At 41.7% G+C, this 12,144-nt stretch overlaps 1 protein-coding gene across 5 annotated transcripts; it reads right to left on the bottom strand.

Annotated features, from left to right (window-relative positions):
• Window positions 1-474: 474 nt before the first annotated feature.
• LOC5512548 (major facilitator superfamily domain-containing protein 12) lies at window positions 475-11,589 on the bottom strand. Of its 5 annotated transcripts, none has more exons than XM_048733348.1 (12): window positions 11,326-11,589; window positions 10,939-11,044; window positions 9,685-10,298; window positions 7,182-7,290; window positions 6,513-6,603; window positions 5,512-5,912; window positions 5,168-5,260; window positions 3,674-3,766; window positions 3,012-3,188; window positions 2,415-2,515; window positions 1,858-1,991; window positions 475-1,322 (listed from the first exon to the last, which is right to left on the bottom strand). In XM_048733348.1, the coding sequence occupies exons 3-12, from the start codon at window positions 10,218-10,220 to the stop codon at window positions 1,129-1,131; spliced, it is 1,929 nt and encodes a 642-aa protein (XP_048589305.1). In that variant the 5' UTR covers window positions 10,221-10,298; window positions 10,939-11,044; window positions 11,326-11,589; the 3' UTR covers window positions 475-1,128. The 5 variants fall into 5 exon arrangements, with proteins under 5 accessions (XP_048589305.1, XP_048589304.1, XP_048589303.1 ...); XM_048733347.1 differs by having other exon boundaries at window positions 9,685-10,329; XM_048733346.1 differs by having other exon boundaries at window positions 10,939-11,589.
• Between the last annotated feature and the right edge of the window lie 555 nt (window positions 11,590-12,144).

Here is a 12,144-nt window from a genome sequence, read left to right on the forward strand (position 1 = left end):
TCTCCGGGTTGGCCGGACAGTGCTGAATAACGTATGCGCATGCGCGTGCTCTGGCGAAAACAAACAAAATCATAAGATTCCGGTAAAGGTATTGTTCCAGTAAAGGTACGAAAGGCTTACTTCAGTCGTTGTTTTGACTTACTGTACAGCAGTAAAACCATACTGTACTTAAGATGACAGATTTAAAGTGACATTGCGCCACACCGGTAAAACGCCGCCATATCAAAACAAAAAGGCTGGTTTAACCGCGCGGTACTGGCACTAGCCTTACGTTTTCTGGCAGTCGGCCGTAGTCGGCCGCCGACCAAAGGAACAGAAAAGGGAGAGGGCCCTGGGGACGAGGTTGCCCTAACGCGCGAAATGTCTTCTGTCATTCTATTAAACCTCCCCCCTCCCTTTTTCAGCCGCCCCCGATATATTTCCCTGAAGTCAGTAGACGGGAATTAAGTGGTGTACGCAATAATCGAGCATTGATAAGAGGGTCCTCGAATTAATTTATAAACTCTATTGTATAACAATAATGTGTGATCACACTAAAGCAATCGTACGATATACATTATGACGTTGAATATTCAAAGTTCGATTTATGTTCCTAAAACAACTTCTTCATCAAGTTGTTGATTGTTCTGATCTCTACTACTAAACAATTACACTTGTTTATTTTCTCTCATTCATGCCAATAAAGAATTATGGATGATCCTTAAATGCAACGGTGTGGCCCTTCTTTCACTCTTTCATATAAAAACGTCCTTTTTCAAATCCAGGATTTTCGGCGCTGTCCTCTTTTCCGATCTCGTCTGGCCAGAAAAGCACTATTCGCTTCCTTGCTGTAAAAGTTGAAATTATCGCGTTGCATTCACTTCGTGTTAGTTTTGGAAATGAAATAATTCTGCGCAATATTTTTTGCAGGACAAAAAATATGACGTTTACAGTAAAGTACTTTTCTTGCCCTTGCGGAGATCTTGACACGATATTATTTTGTTCTCTGAAGCCAAAAAGGGTCCTAGATCAATAGAAATCGTCTTGTCCGCTTTTATGCTCATACAAACATCGGCGCATGAACTTTCCTCCATGCAATTATTATATTTTTCTCAAGACCCGTTCCATCCGACTTCTACATTCGGTAAATCACAGCTTTGTGTTGAATTCCACATGGAGAATGGCAGGCGTTCCTGGTAGGCTAGTGCCTGGAGTCCCGGATCTACTTGTTCCTGGGGATCCGTATGTACTTATGCCGGGTGACCCGGATGTGCTAGCACTTGGGCTGCTGAGAGTGCTATCCGTTGGCGCGCATACCTCAGCCAGCCCTTGTTTCCCTTGGACTACAAATAAACGCAACACACCCATGATCAGTAAAATGTCTGCCAGGACAGGAGAAGGAGTTCAAGGGCATAATATTTGTAAAATGTGAATGCTGACGTGTTTCTATCTAGAGTATCTAGCGTGCATACTTCATGTGCATTTCGATGAAACTGATAAAGCGACGATAGAGAAACGAGAGTAAATTAGACTGCTCAGCGCAGTTTAAATTTATGGCGTGTGGCAGTCGAGTGCGCAGATGTCCCCCTACTCCCCACACCACCCGCCCGATTGCCTTGCTTGCTCTCACGTGCTAACCGGGTCCTAAAATTGAGGGTGTTGTCCTAAACAGGGTCCTAAAATTGAGGGTGTTGTCCTAAACAGGGTCCTAAAATCAAGAGTGTTCTCCTAAACAGGGTATGGTTTTTCAGAATTTTTGTCCTAAACAGGGCCAGGTTTCAAAACCCCCAGCGGCACCCCTATACCCAAAGAAAGGCTGTGTGTCCCCCCAGGAGTGATTAGTTCAACTTGCAGGACAGTGTTCGATAGATTGGTTACCTGCTTTGATCACTGGGTCGGTGCGAGTCTTATAGCAAAAAAGAACAATGACAAGTCCCAGCACGGCAGCACTTCCGGTCGTGATAGGGAACACGTGACGAACATAAGTATCACACTCCGCGCATACACCAGCACTGGAACAAAATATCAAGATTAGCCAATCAAAGCCCCAGGACACGCCCAACCAACACAGGAACAAATGGACAATATTATCCCAACCAAAAGCTCACAGCCCGAACACAGAAGCACTAAAAAAATATCACAATAATTATAAGCAGAACCTTTGTGAAGGATGGGTGGGGGCCTCAAGCTCCGATTCTAACATTTTCAAAATTATAAGAAAATAACCAGTCTTCTTGATGTCTCTGCTCCTGGATGCCCCACCCCACCCCACCCCTCTTCCGCAACATTTCGAGACCTGTTACGGTTTTTATTAGCCAATAAAGGGTCTGAACGGACATACGCCAATTATACTCACTAACATTTACGGTAGTAAAGGGTCTATAAAAAGAGGGGATTGTTCGAAAACAAAATTGTTTAAATATCCTTAAACCTACCTATCAGACTTTGGGTAAAACTCTTGTACAATCGCGATCAGCACTCCGTTACCGAGTTTGTCCAAAAGGCTCGCAGCGCCGTACACGAAAGCCCCTGACTCCTATATATTGGAAGAGATAATACGTTTATATCGCTAGTCAATTGAAACCCCGGCCCCCCGACCCACGGGACATAGCGGTGGAGTAACGGGGGCATGGCCGTGGAAGTACGCTTTTATATAGCCACATCTCTCCCGGGGGGCGGGGGTAGTAACTTTTTTGCCAAATTAACGGGGATTTTTAGCCGGGCTAGTAACGCTAAAACCTTACGACAGCTTCCGAAATTTTTTGAAGATCTGTGTATCGATTATTTTGCCGTTCTTGTTTTATACACCCATTTCAATCGGCTGATTTGCGGAAGCCAATTAGATATTTTCAATTGAATTTGGAACATGAAGTATTAAACTTTGTTTTTATGTGGTTATTTCGAGGTTTTAATACACTACGTGCCTTCCAATATTAATGAAAACAATAACAAAGGTGTGGCTGACAAGGGCACTTAAAGGCTGACTCTTGGCGAAAAAAGATTCTATATACTACTTGTTGAGCCCACTGTACCTTGTCGATGTGGTTGATCATCTCGGCGACCATCGTTAGCATGGTAACCAGCATGACTGAGTAACCGCCCCCCATTAGTATGGCAGCACCGTAGATGGCGTCCTTTGCGCCGATAGTTTGGAAGTAAAACCAAACGAAGGCCCCAATTACCATCCCGGAAGCCAAGCAGTAAGAAACCTTTAGAACAAAACCAATTACTCAAAGGTACATACATTTTCAAAGGTACATAAAATTCAAATGATGCTGGCCGTTCGCCGGTTGTCAAGCAGTAGGAATAAACCCGTAGAACGAAACGGATTCCAGATCAAGACGTTATGAAAATATTCCTGGCTGATGCGGGCGGTGTTTGTATAAGGTTTACAGATATACAAACAGACGACAAACTTCACCTCGTATACTAGCCGAGGTCGATGCTATTACAGGACTTTACATGCATAACACATGCATCTCGGATATTGGCCGATGTTGGCTCTGTTTGTACAAAAGCTTTATAGTCACCTGATTATTGTGAAATGAAATCTCCATTGAATTTGTGAAACAACTATCTTACTCATGGACGTAGCAGGGGGTGGGGCACTGGGGGCACGTGGCCAGCCCCCCCCTTCCACCACCACCACCATCAATATTTTCTTAATGTTTCTGTTACTAAAAGAAGAACGCACCTTGTTTCCGAGTAGTTTTGTAATCCTCTTGGACAAGTAGCTGAACACAGCAGACGCCACGAGAACAATCAGAGGGAAATAAGCGATAGCTTCCTGGAACCGAACGATTACAACAAGGAAAAGCTCAGCAAAGAAAGCAATTTCTATTCCTCCTCAACCTGAGTATCAGGCTTTTTCTAGGGGAGAAGGGGGGAGTCCCCAGTCCCCCCTTTCCCCTCCCCTCCCCTGAGGGCCTTGATACTCAGGCTATCCTCAACCCATCCCCAAACCCCAACCCGATTCCTCTCCAGTTTCCAAAGGCACATAGCCATTTACGAAAAAGAAGTGGGATTCTTCAAAGAGAAGTTATTACGAGAATGAGAATTCTCGCCCCCTAGTAACACGCTTACCCTTTAAAGACAATTGCAGAAGCAATAGGAAAGAGTTTATTTGTCATTTTATTTTTGACTGGCTTTTACCCTATTCAGACCGGGGGGGAGGCTTTTGAGGCCACCAGCACCTTTGATCTGTAATAATTTTTGAACTAGTAGGGCAAGAGCAGTGAAATTTGATGACTTTTCCTAAAATTTATCTGGGATCAGTTTGGTGTTAACAAAATTTTGATATGTGTACCCTGGTAACCATAGTAACCAAGTTTTGAGACAAAGGTTTAATGAAAATTAGGCAAAACGCTTTAAGTCATTAAGATCAACTATTAATACGACGTGCTCAACGTAAATCCCTTTCATATATACCAAGTTTTGAAAAAACACAATAGAAATTTACATCTCTTTTTTAGGGGGGAGGGGTGGTGTTTTTTTTGTCAATTTTTGACCTTCTTGAAATAGTGCTTGTAGAAATAGCAAAAAAAGCATTCATATCCACCCGAAATCATTAATACAACTTAAAACGAAGATTAAATATTGTCAAAAAGCTTCAGATTTTGCCACCTAGTTTTTATTGATTAAAATAAATAACTTTAATTAAATCCAAGATGGCGGATGCTGATGTCACATAATTAGCTGGAATTCCCTGTTTTTTTTTTTAAACTAACATCTAAATTTGGCAAAATCCTTTTTATATTCCTCTATTTTAAATAAAAAGTAGAAAAAAAAAAGTTTTGGGAAAGATATTTAAATTATTACTTTAATTAAGAGTCCAGATGCAAACTTATGCTATATTAAAGGTACCATGCCAACCAATGACGTCACAGTGGTCATGATGATCTATCGATGATCTATGCAAAGGCTATTTATAACCATATGTCCTTAAATGACGTCATAATGACGTCATATTGTGTTGCTATGGCAACACAATATATCATTTTATTCCTCTTTGTCAGGTAATGATTCTTTGAAAAATGGTCATAATAGCTCCAACGGTTCAAAAGTTACGGATGGGGGCCGAAAGAGCCCCCCCCCCCCCCCCCCCCGGTCAGAGGAAGCCTCAAAAAGCCCGGTCTGAATAGAGTTTAGTAAGATGCTAGCCATTAATCAAAGGGAAATGGGTGCCAACCTTTTCCAAGTGCAGCACGTCGACCAAGTACAAAGGAAAGTAGGAATTGGAGACGTTGATCACAATCTTGGTACACATGAAAACCATGCAGAGCTGTGAAAACAAAAGAGACCTGGTTAGACTCGCAATGCCCGTGGGTATCCATGCAAGACCTAGGGCAAGATAGCTATTAAAAACAACAGAGGAATGGTATTTCTGTTTCATTCCTACGCAAAAAAAAGTGCCATTTCAACAACACTCCCTATTGTGCCCACTTCATTATTTCATTAAAGTTGAAAATGAAAGTAAGAAATCGTCTTAGCTTCTTTATGACAATAATTTCAAATAAAATGAGTTATACTTACCGTATAGAATTCCGGTTTTCTAAACCACTTTTTCGCGCTCATCGGTTTCTGCTTCTTGGCGCCGATTCCCGTCATCACAATACCCTGTTCCGGGTCCTTAGTATCCTCGCCTAATCCAGCCTTCTCGAGCTTCGTGTGTTTCTCGGGGATTGAGAGCGACGCTACCTGAATCGTGCTACTATCACCAATCCCGCGCTCGCTGTCAACCGCTTCGCATGGCTGAAATACCCAGTGTGCCCCGCGCTCTAGGCTGTAATCCTTTAGTTTGAGTTCAGGAGAGCTGCTGTACATTCGGGCTAGTGCTTTGACGTCAAGTTCGTGTTGAGCTTTCTCTTTAATGCGTTCTTGTACTGGCTTGTCAAATGGCTCCTCTGGTTCGAATGCGATATTGTCGTGGCCCCCTATATTTGTGCAAGATAGTTTTACGTATGAATGAAATATTTTACAGTATGTGCGGGGTCGCGAGAGTAGTCCAGAGTAGTAATTTACTGGCACGGATCAATCAAGTTCAAGTCATCCTTTACACTGGTAAAAGGTCACTCAAATCCATCTAGAAACGTTTTCTTTCCAAATACACAGATAAAATAAACTGTCTTTCTAACTACGCGAAGGGGTCAACCTGTCGAACTCATCTCGTTACAGGGGCCAGTGCTGAATAACGTATGCGCATGCGCGTGTTCTGGCGAAAACAAACAAAATCTCAGTGTTGATGACTCGTTCGAGTAAAGGTACGAAAGGATGACTTCAGTCGTTGTTTTGATTAACTGTACAGCATTAAAACCACACTGTACAAAGGATGACAAATTTGTTTGATAATGAGGGAGTCATAAAGAAAATTATAGCCTTAGGTTTGGTCTAGTTTTCTTAGCATTCGTCGAAATGTGACAGTTCGCCGGTAAAACGCCACCATTTGAAAACAAAAAGGCTAGTTTAACCGCGCGGTACAGGAAATACTCTTGCGTTTTTCAGCACTGTCTGAGCAGGGTGATTACCATGCTTACCATATTTGTGCTCCTTTTTCGGTTCTTTAGTGCCGATGTGGAACGTGGCCGAGAAAAACAGCCCAACTCCCGTAATTATCATGCCAAGCGACTAAAAAAAACACAGCATTGATGATTAGACGCATCGTCAAAGCAACATACCTTATTTAATGTCTAAAACATTAAAGGTTGGTTCTCACTTGGACGTAAGCGCAAGCGGAACGCACGTAGTTTTCCGATTCTCACTAGAACATAAGCGCAAGCGGAAGCGCAAGAGAACGCAACTGCTTGGTTTTCTTGCGCTTGCTCTTGTGTTTGGCCGATTCTCACTTGTGTTGCGCTTCCGTTTGCGCTTGCGTCCTAGTGAGAACCAACCTTAACAGTTAGCTGGGTTCCCTGCTTATTTTTCACATTTATTTATAGCGTTCGCTTTGCATTATTATGTGCTGTTTCACGTGTGGAGCACGTTTGTTTATGTGCCTTGCGAATCTTCCAAATTAGGGACATCAGAATCTCTTACAAAGAGTATCATTTGTATTCGTTGTTGTGCCAAACGTTTGGAGAAGCAAGCTTGCCCTAGACCAACTTTCCTACACGCGTCGGTCTACCTGTGGTCTCGCCAAAATCACTGGTAGACCATTCAGCGTAGATAAGCCCAGGCATTTGCCTAGGTTTGCCCGTGTCACTTACCATAAACTCCTTCCATTGGTTGTGGTCAAGAGATTCCCCACTACTGTTGCCTAGCAACATCCACATGAGTCCATAGACCATAATACCGCTTATGAACATCCATGCCGTTCTATGAAAAAAAATCATTAAGGAACATTTATTAATCCATGCAACATGAAACTGCTAGCTATGTAGTATAAACAAAACCTTTAAAAGAAAAAGTCGACAACAACGCAGATTTATGTTTTTTAGAACGATATTTCGGCAGGCCAATACCTGCCTTCTTCAGGTTATAAATGAGTCACAATGGCATGTTATAGCTAGTATATGTACAAAGGTTTTAAAGGTTTTATTAATTAATCAACTGTCGACGCAGACCACAAGGTCCGACGCACACCAGCAGATAGAGGCTGTCCGGTGGTTTCTTCCTACGTGTTAGTATAAACAGCTAGCTATCTAGGGGGGGGGGGGGGGGGGGGGGGTGCAAGGGGTGTTAAACATCCTATGAAATTTATATTTTCTTATTGATAATCGATAAAACCGCATGAAATCTATGCATGTGCGTCCTTCTCTATCGTCATCAAACCCAGGCGACGCGCCTTCCTCTGCCCATGGAGGTAACAGAAATCATTAAACCTTACTTTACTCTCTGCCCCCCTTCCCCATTGAGGTACCTTCTACTATACTGGGCTACCCCCCCCCCCCTCTCCGCACCTCTCAATGGAAGTACCATCCACCATTTTGATCTAACATTTGAACCTTATTTGACCGCCCCCTAACCCCCCCCCCCCCCCCCCCCCCCCCCCCCCCATAGGATACTGACAGGTTTATATAAGTTTCCTTTTCAATAAACTTATTGTCTACGCCTAAGAAATCCTATCTACACCTCGTTTGTTTTTTTAAGCGAATAAGTATTACACAAAATTCCCCGTCTTGCATCCTGGCTAATCAATCAAGCGCGTAAGAGTGGTGTGATTCTGAAGGCCTTGCTGAGGAGAAATGTCATAGTATAGCCATTCCTCTTTTGGCGTAACAACAATGTTGGCACCCATTTCTCTGCTGTTCACATTAGATAGTCCTCAAGGTGAAACATTTGGAATTCCGAAACTGATTACATCCTGTCAACTAGTAAAGCCAATCCTTAAAGGCCAAGAAGGAGTATTTAGCTTCCCGCAAAAAAAATATTTATTCTTAGTTCTCGGGTTAACTGGCTTTTTGACCTCATCTTATAAACACAATGGATTCTCTTTCCGCGCATTGAGATTATCGCGCCCCAAGGGCATCGAAAACCCGAAAACACCTTGGAGCAGAATATGTATTTGATCGTATGATCGTTCAGGGTTTTTCTCTCAGACCTTTTGACCTTAAACGAGGAAAGCCATAATGCTTACTGCTCCAGACTGCTTTTGCTTGCGCCTTTCCGCCAAGTACATGTGTTAATAAGTTGTGTAGAAAATCAAGAAAAGCGTGTTGGACGCATAACAACAGTAAATACTTTAATTAAAAATACAAATAGACTGATGTTTTGTCTAGGCGTATGACCTTTGGAGTGTGCTTAAACACCCTGCATCAATGAAATGGCCATCATACCGGTACAAAGCCGTACCATGCCCGAGTTTGGTGCCCCTGGGCCGAACAGGCTAACAGGCAAATATTGTTACAAGGAATTTTGTTGCCTGTGTTCTCGAAAAAAATATATCTATTTCATTTTATATTGATGCTACATCTCTCAGACCTACGAGAAGAGAACCTAAAAGGAAATTATGTTTGGAAAGAGGAGGTCGTTTAATATTTTGCGGGCGGCAATCAAGATATATTTTTTGGCCGAACAGAGAGAGAAAAGGTCAGAAAGAAAGCACTGCAATTCTCAAGCATAAAATTTTTTTAAAATAATATAGTGCTTTTAAACACGATCTCGTGACCTTTATCTAGAGCCCTCAGCCAATCACATCAAAAAATGTACAACACAAAGCACTTGAGATAATGTCTGATATTCTGCCTGCTTATGTAACAAACCGGCTTTTCAAGTCGAAAGATATCCAAGTGTTTATAGGGGGAGGGAGTGAGGTTTCCACATCAATTGTACCGAAAAAAGGCTTTGAAACATCCAGGTTAAAGCTTAAAGAATTCGCTATAGATTTACTTTTTACACCTTGCATTGACTAATCAAAGGAGGTCTTTGGCTACATTCTTATGACTGAACATTATCTGTTCATTGAGCTATTCAAAACCGAATGGCCCACGCTAGTGTGCTAGTATAGGCAAAATAGAAGACTTTTTAGGCTTAGTGAGGGTGAAGCACTTGTCATTTTCATTTAGGGGGATTGTGTCGCCTTGCCAGAAAAAAGGTTTTGGGGCGTATTCTTTCTTACTTAAGAACGCGATCCACAATCAGTCTTAGTGTCAAAAGATAATATATCGTAATATATATTTTTAGTTGCATCCGTGACCCTATAAAATAGTTAGAAGGGTAAATATGAATATAATATGATCAGCATGTATGATTGATAATATTTTTTGATACCTCAGTGAATTTAGCTTGACGAAGTCCGTGTGTCTGATAGCAATTTTTGGTAGAAGTGAAAGATGACTGATCTCAACAGCAGTGAAACCAAAGTTCATAGACACGGTGACTGCGATGTAGTTGAACAAGAGCATCCATTCGTCGGGGTTATCCGCACATGGAGTACACCTCATGAACAGGAAAGGGACGGCAATAAAGAGCACCACAACGCCGACCAAATGCCATGCCTTGCGCCGACCAAACTTTGAAATAAAGGGGACTTTCCATCGATCGCATGCATAACCAATAACAGGAGAGAGAAAACTGTTGGTTATTTGTCCACAGAGAAAAATAATTCCGGTGCTACTGCTTGATATTCCAATCACTTTTGTGAGAAAAACCAGGAGGTAGCTAAATGCGGCGTAAGTTAGCAAATCATTTTGAATATGTCCAACTCCATAGCAAAATCGCTGTTGGTTAGATAATTTTTCTTCACTGTCGGGATGACCATTTTTTGTTATTACAGCAGGCTGTGATTTTTTCGTTTCTGGAGCCATGATGTTTTTTTCTTCTTCTTCCAACCTTGTTGATGCAACGCGCTGAGCTCGGTACCCACAAAGACTGGCCTCCGAGTCCTACCAAGAATTTATGTATTTTGCTTGTTGACTGCATTGGTTGAAAAACATCAGATGATGGAAAGGCTCAGATTTCACTCAGAACAAAAGAAAAACAGGGCCAAAGGTGACAGGAAATTTCAAATTTAGCATTTGAGATACTTGTTCACGCCATTGTTCTGTCATGTACTGCATTATCAACTTATCAATTGTACTGGAGATCACATTCTATTGTTTGGAGAGATTTGATTACCGAGGTTAAATGCCGCGGGATATTTTCTCAGAAAATAGAATTTCAATGTGGTCTTTTTCATCAGGGAAAGTGACCTTTGAGATTTTGAAAAATTATTGGGCAACACTACAAAATGTACGTCATTTTGACTAATTTATAACCCGATTTGCTGTCATCTGACTTATCTGTGCAGCGAATTTCGCAGTTTGGGTAATTGATTTTAAGTGATAGAGCCCTATTTGAGCGAATGTAAAACCGACACTTAAAACAAAATCCAATCAAATAGCTCATTTGCTTGTGAAAACAAAGAATCACACGTTTGCAGTAGTGCTCTTTGTGAGGAGGAAATCGAGAAGCTTCTACTCATATTTTTGTTAAGGTATGCGTGCTTGCTGCCAATAAGAAAGATGAACGCGCGGGTGAGCTTACTTTATCTTGTTAGATTGTTTGCGCACGAAGTTCACGGCATGACCCTGGCTGTGAACTTGCGTGCCATGTCGACTCAGAGCAGGTTTTTCCATACTTGTTCCAGATACTGGAAAAGAGCCAGAAATCCATTTATCTTTGCCTCGGCTTAATTTCCAAGTTAAAGTTTATTATCGATAGCAGCGCACGATCCATAGTGGAAACGAATAAAAGCAAAGAAAACCCCTTGCGGGACATTTTATGTCTTAATATGAAATGCTCTTGTGCTGATACCAGATCATCTTAGCACCCTTACAGTGACTCCAAATCTTCTTCTATCCCCGGTCTCATGGTATTGGTATGAAACACTAATACAATAAAAAACAGGCCAAAAGTAGACCTTGCACTGACCTGAAATTATCATTTCTACATTTCTAAGCCTAACAGGTTTTTCTCTCGGTTGAGGTCGCTTAACAAAAGATCTTGTTCGAAGGAGAATCGCTCTTCGACGTTAAAGAGATTAAAAAATAGCATCATTGAAGGGATTAAATAAAGCGTGTATACAGGAACTTCTCTTGCAGCTTATAAACGATAAAAATAACCATATAGCTCTTGTATATACGTGATATAGACCCCTGAATGTAACTCTGAGGTAATACGGGGGCGTGCACAGGTAAGTCAGCATTTGCAAATTATGCTCAGTACAAAAATAAAATTGTTTCGTCGCGTTTTATAAGAAATCGTGTTGAGTCAGCGTTTTCAAGGCGTAAACAGGAAGTGAGGTCATCATCATAAAATAAGAAGGTTATGTAACATATCCCTTATGCACGCACCGCGTGCATAGGAAAAGCATTAAATACCATCTTTGGGAAAGCTCCCACTATTTATCGTTGGTTGAGCGTGGATACAATACACGCATTGTAGGATCTATTCCGTCTTCCCTGTCCCGTTATCCCTCAAATGTCAGGGGGAGGGGGAGGGCTGATACATGCGAGAGCGTGTACTGAGATAGAGTTGTCAAGTAGTCAATAAAATTATTATCTTTACGTCATTGTAACTAAAATACCAGGAATCTCATTCTCTATACATACATCTTAAATTAAAGATCACGCTTTATGTATCGGTGATGTTTATTCCGCGTACGTTTGCATCCAGCCAACTCGCAGCTAACAGCTCTAAACTTCGTTTCATTAATAAGTTTTTTTCAAATAGACAAACACTGATTTTACC

This window comes from Nematostella vectensis, chromosome 10 (assembly GCF_932526225.1).
Source record: "Nematostella vectensis chromosome 10, jaNemVect1.1, whole genome shotgun sequence".
NCBI lineage: Eukaryota > Metazoa > Cnidaria > Anthozoa > Actiniaria > Edwardsiidae > Nematostella > Nematostella vectensis.

Coding starts and splice junctions, on each gene's coding strand:
- LOC5512548 (XM_048733348.1), bottom strand. CDS start 10,220: ATGGCTCCAGAAACGAAAAAATCACAGCCTGCTGTAATAACAAAAAAT. Junction 7,291..9,684: donor GTCAAGCTAAATTCACTGAG/GTATCAAAAAAT, acceptor TTTTTTTCATAG/AACGGCATGGATGTTCATAA. Junction 1,992..2,414: donor TTTTACCCAAAGTCTGATAG/GTAGGTTTAAGG, acceptor ATTTTGTTCCAG/TGCTGGTGTATGCGCGGAGT.